Here is a 23,498-nt window from a genome sequence, read left to right on the forward strand (position 1 = left end):
TGGAGCCTGATGCACCCCCCTCGGGTGAAACCAGCCATACTCATTCCCCGGGACCCCCAAAACCAGCACCCAGAGATGACCAGCCAGGCCACGCCTGTCTACCCTGCCCCAAACCGACTTAACCCCGAAGCCCCTGTCTGTACCCAGATGATCTGAGGTGCTGTCTCCCCGCGGCAGGCTTTCTCTGATGTCTCCTCAGAAACTTCCTGATCACTTGAGGAAGAGCCTTCTCTTCCTCAGTTTTTCTCGTGCAAGATGGAGGTTGAGCGGCTATGAATCTCTGCAGGCAGCAGCAGGCCGGCACCTCCACCTCTCCTCTTGGGGGTCCCAGACTCCCCCCAGTGCATCCACATATCCCGGTGTCTGATTGCTGCCTACCTGCTCGGGCTCCGGCTCCGGCTGCAGGAGTGAGACTCGAGGCTCATCTACAAATTCTTTATTTACATTTTTACTTAGAAAAAAAAATATACAGATCTGGTGTGCTATGGATTCCTTGGGTTTGGGGTCCTCACGGAGAGGTGAGGGGTGAGGGGCAGCCCCCACAAGGCCACTGCTGTCCACCAAGAGTTTCTGTTCGCCTGGCCCTGGAGCTGGGGGTCCCTGAGCTCAGCCCCCAGCCCCAGGGCTGGGGACAGACCGGGGCCGGGGGTGGGGTCCCGTGAAGGGCAGCGGCTGGGAGGGGAGGGACTGGGGGTGGGGAGCTCGAGGCCTGGGGAGGGCCTCGGACCTGAAGGCTACCCTTTGAGGGGCAGGCCGCGGCTTTGAGGCTCTGCCCTTGGCTGGTGACTTGACAAAGGGAAACTAAACTACTGGCTGTTGGCTGTGAACCAACTGAGCACCGGGTCCTTGTTCTCCTTCACCCACTTGATGTTGGCTTTCGTCTTCTCCAAGGCCTGCTCCAGGGCCCGGGTGCCCGAACCGAAGCCCGTGTCCATGTTGTCCATCTTGAACTTCTCCAGCTGTGGGCCAGACAAAGAGTCTCAGCCCTGGGCTGGGGGAGGGGGGAGGAAGAGAAGAGAGAGAGGAGAGGGAGGGGAGAGGAGGAGGGAGGAGGGAAGGGGGAAGAGGGAGGGGAAGGGAGATAGGAAAAGGGAAAGGGAGAACAGGGAGAGGGAGGGAAAGAGGAGGGAGAGGGAGGGAAGAGGAGGGAGAGGGAGGGGACAGGGAGGGGAGAGAGTCTCCCACTTCCCATGGGCACTTGCAGGCCTGGGGATGGGGTCACGTCCCTCCCCAGGAGGACAGGGGGACAAGGCCCCAAACACCCCAGATTGCAAGGCCACAGCCTCAGCAGAATTCGGCTGGAGCAGGTGCCCCGGCCTTCCTTATGCAACTTTTTATTAACTGAAGTCTAATCTCCACGCAACCAAGACAGGCGGTGGGGCGCACTCCAGAGGCCTACGGGGAAGCTGCTAGAAGCCTCTGCGAACTGCAACCTGGTGGAAACACCCACCACCCAATGACCCAGTTGCTGGCACAGATAATTGGCTTTCAAGGGGAGAGGGGTCTTTAGATAGAAAGCCTAGAGGGCTGGGAAGGTGGCTCAGTGGTAGAGCGCTTGCCTTGCGTGCAAGAGGCCCTGGGTTCAATTCCTCAGCACCACATAAGCAGAAAAAGCCAGAAGTGGCACTGTGGCTCAAGTGGTAGAGCGCTAGCCTTGAGCTGAAGAGCTGAGGGACAGCACCCAGGCCCAGAGCTCAGGCCCCATGACTGGCAAAAAAAAAAAAGAAAGAAAAAGAAAGCCTAGAGGTTCTAGCCAGGGCAAAGTAGGCCAGAAAATGGAAGAAAAGGCAACCCAGAAAGGAAGAAATCAAACTCTCTTATTCAGATAGCAGAAAATCTGCCACTCTGGTGATTGATTGAGGATTCTGTTCATTACGGTAAGAATATTCTGGACTTAGTAGCAGTGGGCATACAGACAATATTGTAAACATATCAAAAAACACTTAACATTTGAGTTTTGTGGTGCTTGAATTCTACCTCATCTGTCGGTCGTGGGACTTGAACTCTGGGCCTGAGTGCTGTCCCTGAGCTCTTCAGCTTGCAGCGAGTGCTCTACCACTTGAGCCACAGCGCCACTTCTGGTTTTCTGAGTGTTTTGTTGGAGATAAGAGTCTCACGGCCTTTCCTGCCCGGGCTGGCTTTGAACCGTGATCCTCAGATCTCAGCCTCCTGAGTAGCTAGGATGACAGGTGTGAGCCACCATGCCCGGTTCCTACCTGGATTTTTTTTTTCTTCCCTCCCTACCTGGATTTTTAAGAAACAGAACTGGACACGTAATCCAGCTGCTTGGTGAGGGAGGCGGAATGACCTGCGCCCAGGAAGTGGGGGCGGGGCAGCCTCTCAGCCAGGCTCTGCTGCTTACCTGCTGGAGTTCGTACTCGGTGGAGAAGCGTCTGGTCACCGCCTGAATGAGGTTGGCGAAGGAGAAAGAGCCGCCGCCATAACTGCAGGGTGGGGGGAGGGGGGTGAGTCCCGGGCGGGGGGGGGGGGGCGAGGCAGAGTGCCCATCCTCCGTCCTGCACAGTCCCAGGCACGCGGGGCACTGGGCACGAGCCTGGCCCTGGCTCCCCCCCCCTCCTCCAGCCTGCCCTGGCTCCCCCCCCTCCTCCAGCCTGCCCTGGCTCCCCCCCTCCTCCAGCCTGCCCTGGCTCCCCCCCCCTCCTCCAGCCTGCCCTGGCTCCCCCCCCCTCCTCCAGCCTGCCCTGGCTCCTCCCCCTCCCCTCCTCCAGCCTGCCCTGGCTCCCCCCCCTCCCCTCCTCCAGCCTGCCATGGCTCCCCCCCTCCCCTCCTCCAGCCTGCCATGGCTCCCCCCCCTCCCCTCCTCCAGCCTGCCCTGGCTCCCCCCCTCCCCGCCCCCTTCCTGGCCGGCCAGCTCCCCCCTCCCCTCCTCCGACTCACTCCTCAAACAGCTTCTTCCAGTTGCTCTGGACAAAGTCCCAGACCAGAGTCTGCCCGACCACATTGCTGGCGATGCTGTTGATCGTGGAGGTGGCGTCCTGCTTCCGAATGTAGTCGGGGTTCAGGGTGTAGCTCAGGTACCTGTGGGGGGGCCGGCCCGGTGACCCTCCTGGGACACATGGTGGGTGGGCGCCCGCATCCCCCCACACCCCGCCCTCTGCACACCTAAGGGGGGGAGGGGGAAGGGGGGAGGGGGGCCCTGGCCATGCCAGGTGTGTGCGGGACAGGGACGGGGGATGGCCCGGGCGGCCAGGCCGGGACGAGGGGCCGAGGGGCCTGCGGGGCGGGGCTCGGCTCCTCACCTGTTCAGGATCCACACCTGGTTGCTGCAGGCCAGGGCAGCGCGGAGCTTGTCGGCCTCGTTCACCAGGGTGGCGTTGCGGAACTGCTCCCAGGCGAAGTTCCACTCCACCTCCCCGCCCTGCGCGATGGCGTTGCAGTACACGGTGGAGCGCAGGTTGGGGTGGATGCTGGGGCGGGAGGGGCCAGGTGAAGCAGCTGCTGCCGGGGGGAGGGGGGGAGGGGGAGGGCCAGGCCCAGGGCAGCACGGGAGACACTCACGGGTTTTGGCTGGGGTTGTCCATCCACTGCTTGAAAAGCGAGGACACCAGGTCTTTGCACTCGGGAAGCCCGTTGGAGCAGGCCGTGCTGATGGCGTTGACCTCGTTGTACCTGTCCGGGGAGCCACGCGGTTGGCAAGCCCGGCCCAGACTCAGCCAGTGTCTTACTCTTCACACACAGACTCAGACCTGCGCCCTGGGCGAGGCCCCGACCTTCTGGGTCTCCCCCTCTCTCCTCTCTCTTCTCTCTCTCTCTCTCTCCTTCATGCTTTGGCCTGACTGAGCTTCCAGATCATTGGCGGAGCCCAGGAGCCCAGCAGGATCCACACAGGGTCCACCCCAGGCACGGCTGGAGGCCATGTGGCTGCCAGCTGGCCAGGGTGTGGTGTGAGGGCTTGTACAATGAAGTGGGTGGGGACGTGCGTGCCGGCAATCCCAGCATGTGGGAGGCTAGGGACCGTCTAATTCAAGGACAACCGGCCCTGCCTGGCCCAGAGCCCCTGCGCCTGCACTTTCTGCCATCTGGGCCCCCCTGAGTCAGGAGCCAGGAGCCATGGGGAGACTTTGGGGCGCTCCCCCTCCCCCGCCGCATCTAACTCACTGCTCCATGAGGGTGGCCGGGCGCTGGGTCCAGTTGCCGGTGAGGTCTTTGAAGTAGTGGTAAAGCGGAGTGACCTGCTTCCTCAGGTAATTCTGGGGAAAGAACACGGGGGGGGGGGGGGCAGCTTCAGCCTCCTGCCAGGCTGGCTCATGCCTGTGATCCCAGCTGCTTAGGAGGTAGATCAGGAAGACTGAAGTTCAAGAGAACCGATGGTTCCCCATTCCCTTTCCCAATCTGACCCCCAGAAATGGGCCCACTGGTCTCATTACATATTTTCTGGAGAAAATATAAGGTGGTCAAATTTTCCCTTTGGGGCTAGGATGCAACCCGGGCCTTTGCACATGCTGAGCACATGCTCTACCACTGACCCCTTTTGGGGATCCCCAGTGAAGAATTTCTTGCCTACCAGGTCACCCTACAATGTGAGAGAGTTTTAAAATAAGGAACACTCCACAGGGCCGCATGACATCCTCGAGTTCGGCTGTGCTAACCTGAATTGAACTGTGAGGTTCTAGAATATTCTAGAAGAGCCAACAGTTTTTTTTTTTTTTTTTTTTTTTTCACTCTCAGTCCCCAACAGCCTTGCACTTGAAGGGAGACCAAGACAAACAGAAAACTTGGAGGAAGAGAAAGAAAACCCGAGAAGCCTGCAAGAACAACAAGGAGACATTGCGCAAGTCACCGGGACTCGAGAGCACTCAGAAATGCAAAAGTAGGAGAGATTAAAACCGCTCTAGGGGAGAGCCTTGTGCAAAAGCTGGGGGCTCAGGCCTGTGGGCGGAATAAAGACATCGAGCTGGAAACAAGGAGACAAGAGAGCAACAGGGCCCGGGCCAGTAGCTACCGGTGCTTCTAGAAAGAGACAACCAGGAAGCAGAAAGGGAAGCGGGTTCAGAGAAGCCGCATGGAAATGTTCTCATCCCCGAAGGCACCCGTGTCTGGATGGAAGAGACCCAGACCGAGGCCCACTGGCGTTCCCAGGAGAGTCTGGAAGCAGGAGAAACTGGTCACATTCTAGAAAGAAGAAAGGGCCTGGGCTTTGCAGGGACAGCACAAAGAAGTCTGATGTCGGCAGAGGGATGGTTGTGGTTGTTGTTGTTGTTATTATGATTTGCCGATGCTGGGGCATGAACTCAGGGCCTGGGCACTGTCCTGGAGCTTCTTTGGCTCGAGGCTAGCGCTCTCCCTGCCACTTGAGCCACAGTGTCACTTCCAGCTTTGTCTGTGTATGTGGTGCTGAGGAATCAAACCCAGGGCTTCATGCATGCAGGGCAAGCAGTCTACGGCTAAGTCACATTCTTAGCCCCCAATCTAGAAACTTCTAAACGCAGCTTAACTCTCAAAGTGACAGACATTTTAGATGTCTAACCAGGAAACTCATTCTCATGAACGCTTGAGCCTCAAAACTTGAGAGCAGGGCGTAGTGGCTCACGCCTGTCATCCTGGCAACTCAGGAGGCTGAGGCCTGAGGAGCGCAGTTCAGAGCCAGCCTGGGCGGGCAAGTCCACAAGATTCTTTTGTTTTTGGGGGGGGATCCGGTTGTGGGGCCTGAACTCTGGGCCTGGGCGCTGTCCCTCAGCTCTTCAGCTGTAGGCTAGCTCTCTACCACTTGAGCCACAGCACCACTTCCCACTTTTTCTTCCTATGTGGTACTGAGGAATCGAACCCAGGGCCTCAGGCATGCAAGGCAAGCGCTCTACCGCTGAGCCACCTTCCCAGCCCTCCACAAGATTCTTATTTCCAATGAGCCATGCCTGCTGATGCTCCTCTTTCAACCAGCACCCTGCAGCACGTTCCCCTTTTGGCCTCGCTTGCGCTGCCCGCTCTTGGGTGCCTCCCCCCCCCCCGCCCCCGTCCTGGGCGGCCGGGGCCGTCCAGGGCCAGCGTCCTACCTTCATGGGGCCGTAGACCTCGGAGCGGTCAAACATGAGCTTGAAGTAGTTGAGGCTGCTCAGCGCGGCCTCCCACGGCATGTACTCTCTCTCCTGGTACAGGAAGAGGGTGTTGTCCAGCGCCAGCGTGACCGGGACCCTGCGGGCACTGGGGACACACAGGAGAGCTAGATCACCCCCAGGTCCAGCCACAGGCCGAGGCCCCAGCTGGCCGCCAGGGCCGCCCCTCCGTCCCGGGTCCCCTGCCTGCCGCAAGAGGAAGAGGCCGGCTCTCCGGGAGGGCCGAGCGGAGGGCGCCACGCTGCCGCCCGAGAAGGACAAGTCCTCGCTCCTCACTTGGTGCCCCTCCCCTCCCCCCCCCAGTCCTCCCCTGCCCAGGTCTGTGGGTTGCGCGTCTCCCAGCACCACACTAGGTGCTGGACCCCTTCCATGCACACATGGTAGACAGGGGGCTGTCCTGGGCCAACTGTCAGGGGCCTCCACACACACCCCCCCCCACACACACACACAGAGGGGAGGGGCTCACCTGGCCAGATTGAAGGCATCATTGATGATCTGCGCCCGATTGATGACAGGGATGGCCTAGAAGAGGCGGAGAGTGTGACCTGGTCGGGTAGCAGCCACGGCAGACCCGGCAGCCCGGCCACGGCAGACCCGGCCACGGCACCCCACCCACCGACAGGTCGGTCAGCAGCTGGGTCTGGATCTTCTTCCAGTTGCCCTCGTCGTAGTTGACCTGGTAGTAACCGGTCACGTTCAGGTTCAGCAGGACCCACTCGGTCGCGTTGGTTTTGAACAGCTGGTTCTGGGCTGCAGGGCAAGATGGGCGCTGGGCGGGGTCCCGCGGGGGAGGGGGTCCCCCGTCCCCCCCATCCCCTCCCAGCCCCTTCCCGGCCTGGCTGCCTGACCCCTGCCTCGGCCTCCCCTCCCTCTGCCAGCCAGCTCGCCTCCCCTGCCCTGCGCCCCGGCCCCGCAGGCGGGAGGGATGGGGCGGGCTTGGGCCGCTGCCCTGCTCTGCGCGGCTCACCTGGGCCCGGTGTGCTCAGCGGCCCGCTGAACAGGGCCGTGCCTGCGAGACGGCAGACACTGGTTCAGGTTTTTATGTCAATTCTCTCCTCAGGCCTCACACAACCCCGCAGAGTAGATACTGCCCTTAGCTCTACCTTATAGACGAGGAAATGGAGACCAGAGTGGGATGTAACGTGACCAACGCCGCGCAGCCGGGCAGCGGCAAAGCGGACATTTGTTCAACCAGATGCAACCCTCGCTATGCCCCGCCGAGGCCTCCGGATCGGGGCGAAGGGCCAGGAGCGGCCGGGCGCCTTGCCCACCGGGGGAGGCCGGGATTACCTTTTTCTTCCCGCAGCCAGTAACTGTCCTGCTCGGCGCCGTTCCTGAGAGACGTGATCGGCACGATCCACAGGTAGCTGCGGACACGCGTGAGAGCCCGCGTGAGCGGCGGCTGGCCACGCCTGGCCCGGTTCCCAGCCAGCGCCCAGCAGCCCAGGCTGCCAGCCCCAGAGGGAGTGACCACCCTCACTGACCGCAGTGGGCCGGAGGCCGCCCCAGTGCCCCCCCGCCCGGGACTCAGGTCACAGCCACCCCGTCTGCTCACTTGAACTGTGAGGGCCGGGTGACATTGGACTCGGGGTCCAGGAGGAAGTGCTGCTGGGAGACGTCCCCGGTCTCTGTGTTCACCGTGATCACCGGGAAGCCCATCTGCAGGATCCAGCGATCCATGATGGTGCCCACGCTGTCCGGGAGATTGATTTCCTGCTGGCTGTCCACGGCCTGGGCGCAGAATGAGGGGCAGCGTGGGCACGGGGGACAGCCATCCCCCGCCCCTCCCCCAGGGCCCCCGTGGGCACAGGTGGGCAGCCATCCCCCGCCCCTCCCCCAGGGGCCCCCTCTGTGGACTTCGGCCTCCGCCCCCCGGCCATCCAAGTTAAAGGTGACAGATGGGGCCCCTGTCCGGCCGTCTGCCCCTGTCCCTGTCTAATGCGGTCTGCGCCTGTCCAGCACTGTCTGCCCCTATCCGGCACAATCTGCCTCTGTCCAGTGCTGTCTGCCCTTGTCCGACACAGCAGTACCACATACACAGAAAAAGCCGGAAGTGGCGCTGTGGCTCAAGTGGTAGATAGAGTGATCGCCTTGAGCAAAAGAAGCTCAGGGACAGCGCCCAGGCCCTGAGTTCAAGCCCCAGGACTGGCAAAATGTAATTAATTAAAATAAAAAAGCCAATGATGCAAAGCACAGGGGAAGGCGCCATGAGAGCCCATGGGGAGGGGGAGGGGAGGGAGGAGGGGTGTTTGGGGGATCCTGGGGCTGGTGGGGGACTTTGCCCCAGGTGGAGGAGGCTGGCAAGGGGAGGGGAGGCCCTCAGCCCAGATGGGCCTGTGGCACCCCACAAGGAGCAGGAATGTGGGCGGGGCAGGATGGAGGGTCAGAGTTTGTGTCTAGGGTGCCAGGATGTCCCGGGAGGGGCCGTGGGGCACAGGGCACCCCGAGTGCTGACGCAGTCTAACGGCTAGCCCCAGAGTCCTGGGGGGGAGGGACGGGCCCAGGACTATGACCGAGGTGGACTGCAGGGGAGGGCCCTGCCCCAAAGCGGGGTCCGCCATGAAGCCTGCCAAGGCAGCCCCCCCCCTCGGGGCTGAGTGCAACAGCCCTAGAGTCCCTCCCGTCTCCAGTGACCCAGCGGGAGCGCACAGGTGGAGCTGCGGCTCAAGTGCTAGAGCCCCAGCCTTGAGCAAAAAGGGGCTGGGGGACAGTGAGGGCCTCAGTTCAAGGCCCAGCAGCTGCCCGGGCGCGGGGCACTGGCCTGCTCACCTTCTGCAGGTGCTCCCACAGGTGCAGGTAGTCGGTGCTGTTGTACTTAAAGGCCTGGAGGTAGGACTGTGGAGAGTGGGGGGTGAGCGGGGGTCCCAGGCCTGGGGGAGGGGCTGGGCGGGCCAGCTGGGGGCGGGGTGCTCACCGCCAGGCCCTGTTTGAAGAGGTTTTCAGTGAGGAAGCTGGACAGCATCCTGAGGACGGAGGCGCCCTGCGGGCAGGGTGGGAGAGGGCTCAGCGGGCTGAGGCAGCAGGGGTGTGGGGGGCATCTCCTCCCTCTTGTGGGGGGACAGGGGCATCACCTTGCTGTAGGTGATGGAGTCGAAGAGCTCGCTGATCTGGGCCGGCGTGTTGACCTCGTCGGCGGGGGAGGACAGCGGGTGGGAGGAGGCCAGGGCGTCCACGGCCATCACGCGGTACACATCATTCAGCACGATGAGATCCTTCTGCAGACGCCCCCGCCGCGGGGGTCAGGGCACCGCCGGGGTCAGGGCACCGGCCCAGGGCGGCCCCGCCCCGTGCCCCTCCCCCGGCCCCCCCCAGCTCCTCACCAGGTTCCAGGTGGGCTCGGCGTAGTCGGCGCCCAGGTACTCCACGTAAGAGGCAAAGCCCTCATTCAGCCACAGGTCATTCCACCAGCCCACGGTGACCAGGTTGCCAAACCACTGCAGGGGCAGCAGACCGAGCGCCTTGCTACGCCGCCCCCTCACCCCCACGCCCCCCCACCCCCCACGCCCCCTCCCCCGCCCGCGGGGCCCACCTGGTGCGCCAGCTCGTGCGCGATGACGGTGACCACGCGCTCCTTGTTCCCGATGGACGAGGACTGCGAGTCGAAGAGCAGCGCGCTCTCGCGGTACGTCACCAGCCCCCAGTTCTCCATGGCGCCCGCGTTGAAGTCGGGCAGGCCGATCTGGTCTGCGGAGGCCGGGTGTTGGCGGGCGCCCGCTCGGCCCGGACGTGGAGGCCCCACGCGGGCAGGGCCCCCCTCCCCTTCCCTCCCTTCACCACCCCCCTGCTCCCCGGCCTCCGGCCTCTCGCTCACCAGACTTTTCCAGGGGGTACGAGGTGTTGTAGTGGTTGGCGAAGAAGTTGAGGATGGGGCCGGTCACATTCAGGGCGTAATTGCCGTGGCCCTTGGCCATGGCGCTTGGCCGAGCCCAGATCCGGATCTACAAGATGGGTGGAGGTGGTCATGGAGGAGGACGCAGACCTGGAGGCCAGAGGCCCTCTGGGAACCCAAAGGTGGGCCGAGCGGCAGGGCGGCAGCTGGAGAGCGCCCCTCCCGTTTGCCGGGCGGAGGTAGGGATGTGGGGAGCCACCCAGCAGCCCCGCGGCCCGGCACCCTACCAAGACGTTGTTGGGGGAGAGCGCCTGTATGTGTTGGAACTCGCTGACGATGTAGGCCAGCAGGTAGGTGGACATCTTGGGGGTGGTGTTGAACTCCGTGACGCTCCAGGCAGCGTCATCCGGGTAGGAGTAGCTGGGAACTGGGCAGGTGGCAGACAGGCGGGTGAGGAGCTGCCAGGCTCCCCAGCCCCGGGGTGCCCCCTGTCCCCCCCCTCCCCTGGCCGCATGGCCCCGGGGCGAAGCCACTCACCTCTGGGCAGCATGTTAGACAGTGCCACATAGTCCTTGGGGTGGATGAGGGTGATGTTGAACGTGGCCTTCATGGCGGGCTCATCGAAGCAGGGGAAGGACTTGCGGGCGTCCGCGGCCTGCATCTGCGTGGTGGCCACGACTCTGTGCAGACCAGAGCGTCAGAAGACGCGGGGGGGGGGGGGGGGGGCGGCGGCACTCTCGGAGATCTCTCAGAGACCCAGGCCCGGGGCCCCAGCCTCCCCACCCCTGTATGGGCTGAGACCCAGGCCCAGCTCCCCTCTGAGCCTCTCCCATCTTTCTAAAACCCCCTGTCACAGGCGCCTGCCGGCCAAGACTCCCAGTCTGTGTCCCTGGCAGCTGGAAGCACGGGCCAGGCACCAGCTGGAGAGGTTCAAAGCCCCCACCTCCCAGCTGCGGCTCAGCCTCCAGCCTCCAGCCTTCATCCCCATGAACCCCTTTTCCTTTTTTTGGCCGGTCCCGGGGCTTGAACTCAGGGCCTGGGCTCCTTCCCCCGAGCTGCTGTTGCTCCGGCCCCTCCACTCACTTCTTGACGTCCCCTTCCATGTACTCGCTGCGGTAGAAGCCAGCCAGGTCGTCGGCCAGCTCCCCCTGGAACACGCTGTCCATCTCATACTGCCGGCCGGCCGTCAGCGGCTCCCTCAGGTGCACCACCAGGTACTCGGTGCGCTCCACCAGCTCGGTGCGCTCGATGGCGGGGTTGGGGGAGCCGTCCAGGGCCCGCACCAGCACCCGGTGGCCCTGCTGCAGGGTGTAGTTCAGCTTCTTGCTGTGGATCAGGATGAGGTTGGTGGCTTCCAGGCAGGTGAAGCGCACGGTGCTCGAGCCCACGAAGACGTACAGGCCCTGATTGTTGGGGGTGAGGTAGGGCCTCAGGGTCACCCGGTAGGAGTCGGGTACCAGCGAGGCGGGCAGGCGGTACCGGTTCCAGGGCTTGCTCGGGTCCGGGGTGGTGGCCCCGGGCTCGGCGGGGGGCGTGGGGGGGGGCGTGGGCCCCGGGGCGCCCTGCGCGTTGTTCTTGTTCTTCTCCTGCGCGTACACCACCGACAGCGCCACGATGGTGCACAGCGCGGCCACGCCCAGCAGCAGGCCCAGGAGGCCCAGGGACTTGGAAATGTAGAAGCCCTTGGCCATGGCGGGGCTGGGCGGGAGACCAGACGGGGCAGCCAGCCGCGGCCCCGGCTTATATGCGGGAGGAGGAGGAGGGGCGCCGCCGCTCCCGTTACCCTGGGCAAAAATTAACCAGGGCTGGCACAGGCGAAGGTCACGGTCCAGCCCCGCCAGGCAGGTGCCGCTCTGCCCGGCTCCGACTCCCGAGTGGTGTGCCTGGTGGAAGCAAATAGGGCCCGGTTACAGGAAGCAGGAGGCGGGAGGAATGGGGAGGGGGCTGTAGGCTGAGGGCTGGGGGAGAGAGGGAGCAAGCAGCCAGGCAGCATGGATCGATCCACCTGGGAACAGAGATGGTGCCAGTGGTGGCAGCAGAAGTGAGGCTAGACTCGGGGAAGGACTTCCCAGGAGTGAGAGGTGGGACACGCTTGCTCGGCGCAGGGTGGAGGCCAGGTCCGGCTGGGGGTCAGAACTGTGCTTGATTGCTGGTTCTCATGGGAATCCTGGAAAGGGGACCAGGGGCTCCTCAGGAACAAGACACACCCCCCCAGCTCCCAGCTCCCTCACGGTCTTTTGGACAGTCCTCCGTCCCGTTCCTCCCTCCGTCCAAATGCCGCGGCCTCCCCTCAGCCCGCTGTGTGAGTGGAGAAGGGGTCCACTTCAGCCAGGCCCCTGTCCCCCCCACTTCGCCTTGCGGTCTTGCTTTAATTAGGGTTTTGTTTTGCTAAACCACTGCACAAAGGACTGGGGTGGGGGAAGAGGAGCGTGGGGGCGAGCACGGGTCTTTTGGGGAGCCCTGGAATGTCCACTTTCCAGACCACGTGAGCTAAGCCCCCCGAACCCGACCCCACCTACTGGCCAAGGAGCACCCTGGGAAGCCAGGGCCCGGACCCCCCAGCTGGCACAGCCACGAGACGGGGGAACGGCTCCGGTCCCCTCCACGCCGGGCCGAGGCCCCCTCCCCTCCACCGCTGCAGCACAAGGACCCACAAGTCTGCGTGGCCTAATCTGTCTCCAAACAAAGAGCGAGGCCTGCCCGGCCCACCGCCGGCTCTTCCTGTTTGCTTTGGACGCGGACCACGGCCCAGCCGGCCGGACTCTGAGAAGGGCCTGCGCTCCGTGCTGCCCGGCGCTCCCTCTGGGGACACCAGGACGGACCGCCCGGCTCTCCGCCCCATCGGCTGGCGAGGGGGTGAGACCGCCCCCCCAACCCGATCCCAGACCCCCGCTGCTCCGGGACGCAACGGAGCCACAAGGCCATCTGTGAGCTTGACCCCCTGGCCTTTCCTCTTCCCGCATTCCACTGTGGTCCCGGGCTGCCAGCATTTCCCCAAGGCCTCCTGTTTCCTCTGCCACAAATGCCTTTCCTTCCCCCAGCCCCTCCCCAACTCCTACTTGTGCTTCAAAACCCAGCTCGCATGCTACTGCCTTGTGCGTGGCAGCTCTCTCCCGGCTCTGCTTCCCAGATCGCCGTTCACAGCTGAACCACACACAGCCCTTCCCCAAAGGCCATCTTTGTGTTGGCCTTACTTCACAGCAGGCCAGTACCTAGCACACAGCGCACACCACATAGAACCTAGCACACAGTACCTAGAACAAGCACCTAGCGCACAGTATCTAAAATGAGCACCTACCACAGAGCACCAAGCACTCAGTAGTGGCAACCTACGCTCATGGAGCAGCAGCAGCGTGGGCACACAGGTGAAAGGAGTGAATGCTGTGCCCAGTGTGTCCCAGTCCTGGGACAGCCCTCCAACGGGACCCGCCCTCCGCCCTGGGCTCCCAGACCACACACACACCACCTCCACACACACACCACCTCCACACACACACCACCTCCACACACACACACACCACCTCCACACACACACACACACCACCTCCACACACACACACACCACCTCCACACACACACACACACCACCTCCACACACACACACACCACCTCCACACACACACACACACACACACACACCACCTCCACACACACACACACACACACCACCTCCACACACACACACACACCACCTCTACACACACACACACACCACCTCCACACACACACACACCACCTCCACACACACACACACACCACCTCCACACACACACACACACACCACCTCCACACACACACACACCACCTCCACACACACACACACCACCTCCACACACACACACACACACCACCTCCACACACACACACACACCACCTCCACACACACACACACCACCTCCACACACACACACACCACCTCCACACACACACACACCACCTCCACACACACACACACACACACCACCTCCACACACACACACACACACACCACCTCCACACACACACACACACACCACCTCCACACACACACACACACACACACACCACCTCCACACACACACACACACACCACCTCCACACACACACACACACACACACCACCTCCACACACACACACACACACCACCTCCACACACACACACACACACCACCTCCACACACACACACACACACACACCACCTCCACACACACACACACACACCACCTCCACACACACACACACACACACACACACACCACCTCCACACACACACACACCACCTCCACACACACACACACACCACCTTCACACACACACCACCTTCCCGTTACTCAACCACGGCTCTACCTCTCCACCCCACTGAGCCAGAAGCCTCTGGGGTGGGTGTGTTCAGTTCTCCTTTTCCTGATGGGGAGGTTCACTTGGGAGCCCCCCCCAATCTGGGGAGCCAGCAGCTGGCTCTCTCCCCCATTTCTGGGGGTGAGAGCAGAGATCCCCCCCACACACACACATGCACCTCAGGTTAAGCTGCCAGTATTTCCGTTCAGAAAGCAAGCAATTCTAAACTGAGAATAGGAACAGCACGGCGGCTCACGCCTGTCATCCCAGCGACTCAGGAGGCTGAGATCTGAGGATCAGGGTTCAAAGCCAGCCCAGGCAGTAAAACCCCTGTGAGATTCTAATATCCAACTAATCACTCAAAAACCGCAGATGGGGCTGTGGCTCAACGCGGTAGAGTGCTGGCCTTGTAGAGAGCTGCGGGACAGCGCCCAGGCTCTGACCTGAAGCCCCGAGACTGGAAAATAGGAGCTGGTGAGGGTGCGCAGGCGCAGGCCTGGCGTCTGCGAGGCGCCGGCGATCCAGGGCCGGGCCGTGGCGGGGCGGGCGGCCGGACCAGCTGAGTCCTCGGCAGCAGCTGCGGCGGCCCAGCCCGGCCCGGACCCCAGGGTGCTTCCTCTGCGCTCCCGTGAGAACCACACAGGCCCACGGGAAGCTGGCCTTGGCAATGGCGGGCTGGGGGTGGGGGGGACTAGGAGCGATCCTGCCTCACACAGCCCCTCTCCGTAAGGAACAGGCATCCCCGGCAGGAACACAGAGGCCGAGCGACCAGCCGGGGCCACACGGGTCCACCCCAGGTTCTACAGCTCCCTGAGGGGCCTGGCCACGCTCGCAGGGGCCCCCTCTCCCCTCAGACGAGGCCAGGAGCTGGGGGGAATTGGGGAGGCGACACCTGTTGGTGGGGACCGCCAGGAGCTGCCACAGGGGGGAGCCGGGCCAGGCCACTTCATGCCCCCAGCCCCCGGGGGCTCAGATTTCCACCCAGCCCTGAGGTCTAGCACCCGGGCCTCCTGCTGGGTCCCCTCCACCCCGCAGAGACCTGGGTCCGGGCGGTGGGCGAGGGGCGCTGCCCAGTGACCCCCCAGCCCCCAGCTCCCGCTGCCCCCACCACCAAAGGCTCCACCATGTGGCCCATGCGGCCCAACGCCTGTCCCAGACACCCAGGGGCACAGTAGTGGCCGGGCCCGGAGCCCCAGGCCGGCCGGCCGCCCCCAGAGGAGACCCCACCGGAGCCCCAGGCCAGCCCCTGAGGAGACCCCACCGGAGCCCCAGGCCGGCCGGCCGCCCCCAGAGGAGACCCCACCGGAGCCCCAGGCCGCCCCCAGAAGAGACCCCACCGGAGCCCCAGGCCACCCCCAGAAGAGACCCCGCCGGAGCCCCAGGCCACCCCCAGAAGAGACCCCGCCGGAGCCCCAGGCCAGCCCCAGAAGAGACCCCGCCGGAGCCCCAGGCCAGCCCCAGAGGAGACCCCACCGGAGCCCCAGGCCACCCCCAGAAGAGACCCCGCCGGAGCCCCAGGCCAGCCCCAGAGGAGACCCCACCGGAGCCCCAGGCTGCCCCCAGAGGAGACCCCGCCGGAGCCCCAGGCCAGCCCCAGAAGAGACCCCGCCGGAGCCCCAGGCTGCCCCCAGAAGAGACCCCGCCGGAGCCCCAGGCCGCCCCCAGAGGAGACCCCACCGGAGCCCCAGGCCGCCCCCAGAGGAGACCCCACCGGAGCCCCAGGCCGCCCCCAGAGGAGACCCCACCGGAGCCCCAGGCCGCCCCCAGAGGAGACCCCACCGGAGCCCCAGGCCAGCCGGCCGCCCCCAGAGGAGACCCCACCGGAGCCCCAGGCCAGCCCCAGAGGAGACCCCACCGGAGCCCCAGGCCGCCCCCAGAAGAGACCCCACCGGAGCCCCAGGCCGCCCCCAGAGGAGACCCCACCGGAGCCCCAAACAACCCCAGGACGACGCCCACCTGGCCGTGGGAATGGGGCTGCGGGGTCCCGGGCTGCGGGGCCGGGGATGTGGGGACCCCGCTCCTCTGGGCTCAGCCCCCCCCCGCCCTGCGCAGACCCCGGAGCCGCCGCGCCCGGCCCCGGCCTCAGTTTACCCATGCGGGAAGGGGCGTCGGCGGCAGATGGTGGCTCCCGCAGGCGGCGCGGGCCGGGACCCCGCACCCCGCACCCGGCACCCGGCACCCCGCTCCCAACGGCCGGCGCCCGGGGCCGCGCGCCACTGCCCCGCCCCGCCCCGCCGACCCCGCCGGACCCCCGGCCCCGCCGACCCCGCCGGACCCCCGGCCCCGCCGACCCCGCCGGACCCCCGGCCCCGCCGACCCCGCCGGACCCCGGCCCCGCCGACCCCGCCGGACCCCGGCCCCGCCGACCCCCGGCCCCGCCGACCCCGCCGACCCCGCCCCGCCGACCCCGCCGACCCCCGGCCCCGCCGACCCCCGGCCCCGCCGACCCCCGGCCCCGCCGACCCCCGGCCCCGCCGACCCCGCCGACCCCCGGCCCCGCCGACCCCGCCGACCCCCGGCCCCGCCGACCCCGCCGACCCCGCCGACCCCGCCGACCCCCGGCCCCGCCGACCCCGCCGACCCCCGGCCCCGCCGACCCCCGGCCCCGCCGACCCCCGACCCCGCCGACCCCCGGCCCCGCCGACCCCGCCCCCGCCGGACCCCGCCGACCCCGCCGACCCCGCCGACCCCGCCGACCCCGCCGATCCCCGGCCCCGCCGGACCCCCGACCCCGCCGACCCCGCCGACCCCGCCGACCCCGCCGACCCCGCCGACCCCGCCGACCCCGCCGGACCCCCGGCCCCGCCGACCCCGCCGACCCCGCCGGACCCCCGGCCCCGCCGACCCCGCCGGACCCCGCCCCGCCGACCCCGCCGCCGACCCCGCCCCGCCGACCCCGCCGGTCCCTCGGGCCCGCCGACCCCGCCCCGCCGACCCCGCTGTCCCCGCCGCGGGTCTCACCGCCGTCCCCGCCGGTCCCGCCGCCTTCCCGCCGTCCCGGCCTCGGCCGCCCCGCCCCGCCCCGCCCCGCCCCGCCCCGCCCCGCCCCGCCCCGCCGTCGGGGGAAGCCCGCCCCGCCCGCCCGCACATCTGGGCGGCATCTGCGGGGTCCCCGCCGCCCCTCCGTTACTTGGTGGCGCTGAGCTCGAACTCAGGACACAGCCGAGGTCAGAGAGAGCCGAGGTCAGAGAGAGCCGAGGTCAGAGAGAGAGAGAGCCGAGGTCAGAGAGAGAGAGAGAGCCGAGGTCAGAGAGAGAGAGAGAGCCGAGGTCAGAGAGAGAGAGAGAGCCGAGGTCAGAGAGAGAGAGCCGAGGTCAGAGAGAGAGAGCCGAGGTCAGAGAGAGAGAGCCGAGGTCAGAGAGAGAGAGAGAGCCGAGGTCAGAGAGAGAGAGAGAGCCGAGGTCAGAGAGAGAGAGAGAGCCGAGGTCAGAGAGAGAGAGCCGAGGTCAGAGAGAGCCGAGGTCAGAGAGAGAGAGAGCCGAGGTCAGAGAGAGAGAGAGAGCCGAGGTCAGAGAGAGAGAGAGAGCCGAGGTCAGAGAGAGAGAGCCGAGGTCAGAGAGAGCCGAGGTCAGAGAGAGAGAGAGCCGAGGTCAGAGAGAGAGAGAGAGCCGAGGTCAGAGAGAGAGAGAGAGCCGAGGTCAGAGAGAGAGAGAGAGCCGAGGTCAGAGAGAGAGAGCCGAGGTCAGAGAGAGAGAGCCGAGGTCAGAGAGAGAGAGCCGAGGTCAGAGAGAGAGAGAGAGCCGAGGTCAGAGAGAGAGAGAGAGCCGAGGTCAGAGAGAGAGAGAGAGCCGAGGTCAGAGAGAGCCGAGGTCAGAGAGAGCCGAGGTCAGAGAGAGAGAGAGAGCCGAGGTCAGAGAGAGAGAGAGAGCCGAGGTCAGAGAGAGAGAGCCGAGGTCAGAGAGAGAGAGAGCCGAGGTCAGAGAGAGAGAGAGAGCCGAGGTCAGAGAGAGAGAGCCGAGGTCAGAGAGAGCCGAGGTCAGAGAGAGAGAGAGCCGAGGTCAGAGAGAGAGAGAGCCGAGGTCAGAGAGAGAGAGAGCCGAGGTCAGAGAGAGAGAGAGCCGAGGTCAGAGAGAGAGAGCCGAGGTCAGAGAGAGAGAGACAGCCGAGGTCAGAGAGAGAGAGAGCCGAGGTCAGAGAGAGAGAGAGCCGAGGTCAGAGAGAGAGAGAGCCGAGGTCAGAGAGAGAGAGAGCCGAGGTCAGAGAGAGAGAGCCGAGGTCAGAGAGAGAGAGACAGCCGAGGTCAGAGAGAGAGAGAGCCGAGGTCAGAGAGAGAGAGAGCCGAGGTCAGAGAGAGAGAGAGAGCCGAGGTCAGAGAGAGAGAGAGCCGAGGTCAGAGAGAGAGAGAGAGCCGAGGTCAGAGAGAGAGAGAGAGCCGAGGTCAGAGAGAGAGAGAGAGCCGAGGTCAGAGAGAGAGAGCCGAGGTCAGAGAGAGAGAGCCGAGGTCAGAGAGAGCCGAGGTCAGAGAGAGAGAGAGCCGAGGTCAGAGAGAGGGAGAGAGAGCCGAGGTCAGAGAGAGAGAGAGCCGAGGTCAGAGAGAGCCGGAGGCCGCGGCCAGCCTAGCTACCCGGAGGCCGAGATCCGAGGCTCCCACTTGGAGCAGCCCAGGCAGGAAGGCCTGAGACTCAGCACCACTTACCCAGCAAAAAGCCAGACGTGGAGCTGTGGTTCAAGTGGTATCGTGACAACCTTGAGTGGAAGAAGAGTGAGCATGATGAGGCCCTGAGTTCAAGTCCCTGTATCAGTATACACGTGCACACGCGCGCACGCGCACACACACACCAATGGTGAGAAGAAAAGCAAAGGCTTGGAAGGCTGAGTCCAGGAAGAAAGAGTTGGAAGGGCGGGGCTGGCACCCCGGCTCACGCAGGTCATCCCAGATACTCAGGAGGCTGAGATCTGAGGATGGCAGTTCAAAGCCCCCGCAGGAAAGTCTGTGAGACTTACCTCCCAAAGCTGGAAGTGGAGCTGTGGCTCAAGTGGTAGAGCACTATCCTGGGGCCAAAGCAGCTCAGAGACATCACCCAGGCCCTGAGTCCAAGCCCCAGGACTGGAGAAAAATAATTCAAAGGGCTCACCTAGTAAGCAGGAGGCTGCGAGTGCATATCCCAGGACCACAAATCATCACTTAAAATCCAGGTGGGCCTAGGAAGCTGCCAACGGTGTGGAGCAAGCTAAGGAACGGCAGGAGCAATGGCCCTGCAGAGCCCAGCAAGGCGCCTCCCCCTCCCCCCCCCCCCCCCCCCCCCGTTCACAACAGACACAGCCCAGGAAGAAAGAATGTGGCAATGCTTCTCCCACAGAACCACACTCCCCGGTGACTTCCAGAAGCTTGTTCCGCAAAGCACTCGTGCATGAGTGACCCTGGACACAGACACAGAAGGCTTTGGTGCACTAGTGCTTATGGCTGGGAATAACTCACACGTCCACTCGGAAGAGATAAATCATCTAGTATTTGCTCATTTGGTAAGGGAATGTTAGGGATTAAAAAAGTAACTCAATGCTCTTTATGGAACCATCTCTAGGAGAGGCCATTCGGTAATAAAAGCAGGCTACAAGAGCCATATTCAGGTACTTAATCTTGGTGGGGGTTTGTTTTTTGCTTTTGCCAGTTGTGGGGCTTGAACTCAGGGCCTCGGCACTGTCCCCGAGCTTTTTTGTTGTTGTTGTTCGAGGCTAACGCTGTATCGCCTTGAGCCCCAGCTTCACTTCCAGTTTGGGGGTGGTTCATTGGAGACGAGTCTCACAGACTTTCCTGCCCAGACTGGCTTTGAACTTAGAGCTTCAGATCTCAGCCTCCTGAGCAGCCAGGATTACAGGCGTGAGCCCCCAGCGCCTTGCCTCCCCTTGTATTCTTAAAAGGCTCATGTAGCCTGTGCTGGGGGCTCACGCCTGTCTGCGGCCATCTTGCTCCCATGGACCTGACACACAGCACACCTGAAGGAGGTCAGCCACGCAGGTGTGTCCCGCGCTGGGCACCCATGTGCGGACTGCGTCCCGTCTCCTGCCAAGCACGCTAGCCTCCCAGAAGGCCCAGATCTACCTCCTCTGTCTAGCTCAGCATTGCACTTCTAATTCCTGCCTGGTGGGGCCGAGGGCCCCCATCTGTGTGTCTGTCGGCCCCCCGATGAACATAGGGTCTGTCTGCATCTTCCGTCCATCGTCCATCGTTCTGGAACTCCTCACTCTGGGGGTTGTGGATTCTCAGCTTTTCCATAACGCTAGCCCTAGACCAACAGCAGCAGCAGCACATGCAGAAGCTGGGGCTGTGGATAATGGAAGATGAACCGTGGCCATCTCTGGCAGCATGTTAGTGCTTTGAAGGCTGGGATAGGTGTTTTGGGGGCTGTTTAGGGGCGCTGAGCCCCTGTGAACTTTGAGAAGAGGATCAGATTTGTTTTTGGAAGAACCCCGGGGGACAAGCAGAGCAAGGGCTCAGCAGGCAGGTAGCAACCTGGGGGCTTTTAGAGATCTGGGGTGCTTAGCAGACAGGCCTGGGGAGAGCGGGGGGGGGGGGGGGGGGGGGAGGGAAGAGAGGGGACCAGCTCAGCACTTATGAGATCTGTTTTTTTGTTTGTTTTTTCTTTGCAAAAATAATTTCCCATTGCTACAGCTTTCAAGAATTCAGCTTGGATTTTATTATAAAATTGATTAAAAACACATTTTTGGGGGGGAGGAAACAAAAAAAGGAGGGGTGAAAATCACAAGGAGCTGCTTTTACAGGAAACTTTCTTGGAGTCAGGAAGTGGGAAGGGGACTGTGTGAGGGACCATGTGGGCTGGACCTGGTGGGCTGGGGACAGCGGGGCGCTCCGGGGCTCTCTGGACACCCTGTCCCCACGGCGGACAGCTGCGGTCACCTCCAGAGTCTGACAGGGCACTGGGGCCGTTCAGGACCCTGGCCCAGCCCCCTGGCGCTGCTTTGAGAGTTCAGCCAGGAAATTGGCCCAGTGCTCAGCCACAAAGCCACATCTCTGCCTCGGCCGGGCGTGGCATCCAATCCCCTCAGCCCCAGTGGAGGGCAGGTCAGCGGGGTCCCCGGAACACATCGGTGTGGAGATGGTGGGGAAGTATCAGCGCCTTCACGCGGATGCCAGGGCCTGGGGGTGGGGGGGAGCTCACTCGGGCCTCGGGGCGTCAGGTGACTGGCTGAAGTCACAGGGCGGGGCCGCCTGACCTCACACCCGTCCTAGCCCAGGCCCCGGCCGTCCAGGCAGTGATCTGCAATCTGTGGGATGATCTCAGCCCCTCCTGGCCACGCAGCTGGGTGTGTGTGGGGGGGACAATGGAGGGACGCCAGCCCTGGCCACCACCTCACACCCACGTGTCTCCCGCTTGAAACCATGGGTCATCTTTGAGCTCAGAGCTGGGCTCATGCTGGGCGGTGAAGCTGCCCTGCTAGTTCCTTGTTGGTCTAGACCGTGACCGGTCTCCCCAGGGTGTCAGCGAACGAGTTCCCAGACGTGAGGCATGCAGGACTGGCTGGCTCCAGGGGTCACTGGGGGACTAGGGGGATCGGGAGGTTGTTGGGAGAGAATTCATAGCTACAAGGTAAAGAAGTTGAGAATGGGTCCTAGAGCCCCTCCTCCCCTTCTCAGGTGAGGAACTGCCCCCCCCCCAGCCACCCATGACTCCAGGGACACTGAGGACACCATGTTCCCCTTTTCCAGGCAGGGCTGGGCTGACCTGAGTGACCCTTCAGACTCACAGCCGCTGGATCCTCCCGACCCGGCCTGTCCGAAACCACCCTGGAGGCCAGGCCTGTCCCGAAACCACCTGGAGGCTCATTAGTCACTTTCTAGTCCTGCGGCCTGATACCTGAGCTAATCAGCTCCGGGAGGAAGTGTTGGTCTTGGCTCAGACGCTCCGGGGTTTCTGTTCCCAGCGCAGCAGAGGGCGTGGAGCCCGGCCTCACCTGGGCCTCATCCGTACCCTCTCTTCCTCTTCCTGCTTCCCCTTTTACTCTCATGGGATGGTCTTCTTCCCCCACCCCCCCACCCCCCGCCATATTGAGGGAGGGTACCCTCTTTGTTTACACACACACCCCTAGCAACAGGCTTTACCCACCGCCCCGGCTTCTCAGTCCAATCCAGTTGCCAGGAAAGCTTGAGCCACGCGGCCCACGGGTGTGAACACCTGTGATTCCAGCCACTCCAGCCACGCTGAGACTCAGTCACCAGCAGAAGCCAGCCAGGGCAAGAAAGTCCTCACGACTCCAGGCACTAAATAACCAGCAACGAAGCAGGACTGCAGGCATGGCTCAAGGGCTAAGAGCACGTGAGAGTTCAAGCCCCCATACCAGCTTGAGTTCTACCATGCGGGCCACGCTCCTGCCATGGGGTGTAATTGGCTCTTGAGCTTTTCCCCAGACAGCCTCAGATGGGGTTCCCCCTCCACCTTCTGAATGCTTCTACTTCTGGCTTTTTTGTTGTTGTTGTTGACTGAAGTCTCATGGACTTTCCTCCCAGCCTGGCTTCAACCCATGATCCTCAGATCTCAGCCTCCCGAGTAGCTCATGGGGACAGGCGTGCGCTGGGCCCCTCAGGGCAGGGAACTGGTGCGGGAAGGCAGGCTGTAATGGCCAGCTGGGGAGGCTCACGGTGACCCAGGAGGGGAGGGGCAAGGAGGGAGAGGGACAGAGGTTCTTAGTTCTGCATGAAAGCCCTGTCCCCAAGCCTCTGCAGGTCTAGAAGTTTCTCCCCCTGCCGCAGTCCTGTGCGTCCTCCCTGGCCATGCCCTGGGCCGTCTTGGGGGTGGGCACGTACTCCCTCTCTGTAGGGGCCGTGTTCCCTTCTGTCCTCCCCACCCTCGGCGGGCCACATCTGGCCCTCCCTCCCTCCCTCCCCCTCTTGATGCAGAGCACCGGCCTGGACCGTGTGGCCAGTGCCCGCCAGGGGCCGGGCTCAGGCAGCAGAGTGGACAGCACGCGCTGGTCGGGACGTGGAGCCGAGGGGTCAGTGCCGAGGCTGGGCCCCGAGTCAGGTGGCGTGGAGCCCCTGTTTTGATAACGACATGGGAACTTGCTTCTTTAGCCTTTGACTTGGACCCCGCTGTGGCCAGGGTTGGGGGGGGTGAGGCTTTAGCTGCAGTCTCCAGTTTTCTTACAGTTAGAACTAACGGAATGTGTTTCCTTTTTGAAGCGAAAAGGGGAAGCAGGAAAGGCCTGGCCGCTGCGGGCCGTTTCCCGCCCGTCTCTTCTGCGGGCGGTGGTGCAACTCCGCAGAGGGTGAGGGTGAACCGGGGCTGGCCGTCCACCGGCCTCGGGGTGCAGGGCGTGCCCGGC

At 63.9% G+C, this 23,498-nt stretch overlaps 2 protein-coding genes and 1 long non-coding RNA gene across 6 annotated transcripts; 2 read left to right on the forward strand and 1 right to left on the reverse strand.

Annotated features, from left to right (window-relative positions):
- Positions 1 to 421: 421 nt before the first annotated feature.
- On the reverse strand, positions 422 to 18,901 carry Anpep (alanyl aminopeptidase, membrane). Of its 4 annotated transcripts, none has more exons than XM_070043266.1 (23): positions 18,856 to 18,901; positions 11,906 to 12,067; positions 10,984 to 11,783; positions 10,438 to 10,580; positions 10,188 to 10,327; positions 9,883 to 10,009; positions 9,601 to 9,755; positions 9,392 to 9,505; positions 9,143 to 9,286; positions 8,986 to 9,051; positions 8,841 to 8,906; positions 7,627 to 7,802; positions 7,362 to 7,438; positions 7,039 to 7,080; positions 6,688 to 6,821; positions 6,538 to 6,593; positions 6,012 to 6,159; positions 4,120 to 4,211; positions 3,520 to 3,630; positions 3,261 to 3,428; positions 2,899 to 3,039; positions 2,363 to 2,444; positions 422 to 959 (listed from the first exon to the last, which is right to left on the reverse strand). In XM_070043266.1, exons 3-23 carry the CDS (start codon positions 11,589 to 11,591, stop codon positions 807 to 809), a joined length of 2,943 nt encoding a protein of 980 aa, XP_069899367.1. In that variant the 5' UTR covers positions 11,592 to 11,783; positions 11,906 to 12,067; positions 18,856 to 18,901; the 3' UTR covers positions 422 to 806. The 4 variants fall into 4 exon arrangements, with proteins under 4 accessions (XP_069899367.1, XP_069899368.1, XP_069899366.1 ...); XM_070043267.1 differs by lacking the exon at positions 18,856 to 18,901 and adding an exon at positions 17,181 to 17,196; XM_070043265.1 differs by lacking the exon at positions 18,856 to 18,901 and adding an exon at positions 16,311 to 16,389.
- Positions 2,947 to 7,355, forward strand: LOC138842077 (uncharacterized). The gene is made up of 3 exons (XR_011376588.1): positions 2,947 to 3,035; positions 4,690 to 6,693; positions 7,132 to 7,355. It is a non-coding gene; the product is annotated as an uncharacterized lncRNA (long non-coding RNA).
- On the forward strand, positions 13,238 to 23,220 carry LOC138841789 (basic proline-rich protein-like). The gene is made up of 3 exons (XM_070042675.1): positions 13,238 to 13,265; positions 15,376 to 17,117; positions 23,074 to 23,220. The coding sequence occupies exons 1-3, from the start codon at positions 13,238 to 13,240 to the stop codon at positions 23,218 to 23,220; spliced, it is 1,917 nt and encodes a 638-aa protein (XP_069898776.1).
- The last annotated feature ends 278 nt before the right edge of the window (positions 23,221 to 23,498 follow it).

The sequence above is a fragment of the Dipodomys merriami genome, unplaced genomic scaffold (genome assembly GCF_024711535.1).
Source record: "Dipodomys merriami isolate MVZ:Mamm:240054 unplaced genomic scaffold, mDipMer1.0.p SCAF_33, whole genome shotgun sequence".
NCBI lineage: Eukaryota > Metazoa > Chordata > Mammalia > Rodentia > Heteromyidae > Dipodomys > Dipodomys merriami.

Bases quoted from the DNA above. Each gene is read 5' to 3' on its own strand.
- Anpep (XM_070043266.1), bottom strand. From the start codon at position 11,591: ATGGCCAAGGGCTTCTACATTTCCAAGTCCCTGGGCCTCCTGGGCCTG. The intron at 7,803-8,840 runs GTGAGCAGGCCA...TTCTGCGCCCAG, and splicing joins TGTGGGAGCACCTGCAGAAG to GCCGTGGACAGCCAGCAGGA. The intron at 3,040-3,260 runs GTGAGGAGCCGA...GCCCCCCCACAG, and splicing joins CAGGTGTGGATCCTGAACAG to GTACCTGAGCTACACCCTGA.
- LOC138841789 (XM_070042675.1), top strand. From the start codon at position 13,238: ATGGAGCAGCAGCAGCGTGGGCACACAG. The intron at 13,266-15,375 runs GTGAAAGGAGTG...CGCCTGTCCCAG, and splicing joins GCAGCAGCGTGGGCACACAG to ACACCCAGGGGCACAGTAGT. The intron at 17,118-23,073 runs GCCGGTCCCTCG...CTCTTGATGCAG, and splicing joins GACCCCGCCCCGCCGACCCC to AGCACCGGCCTGGACCGTGT.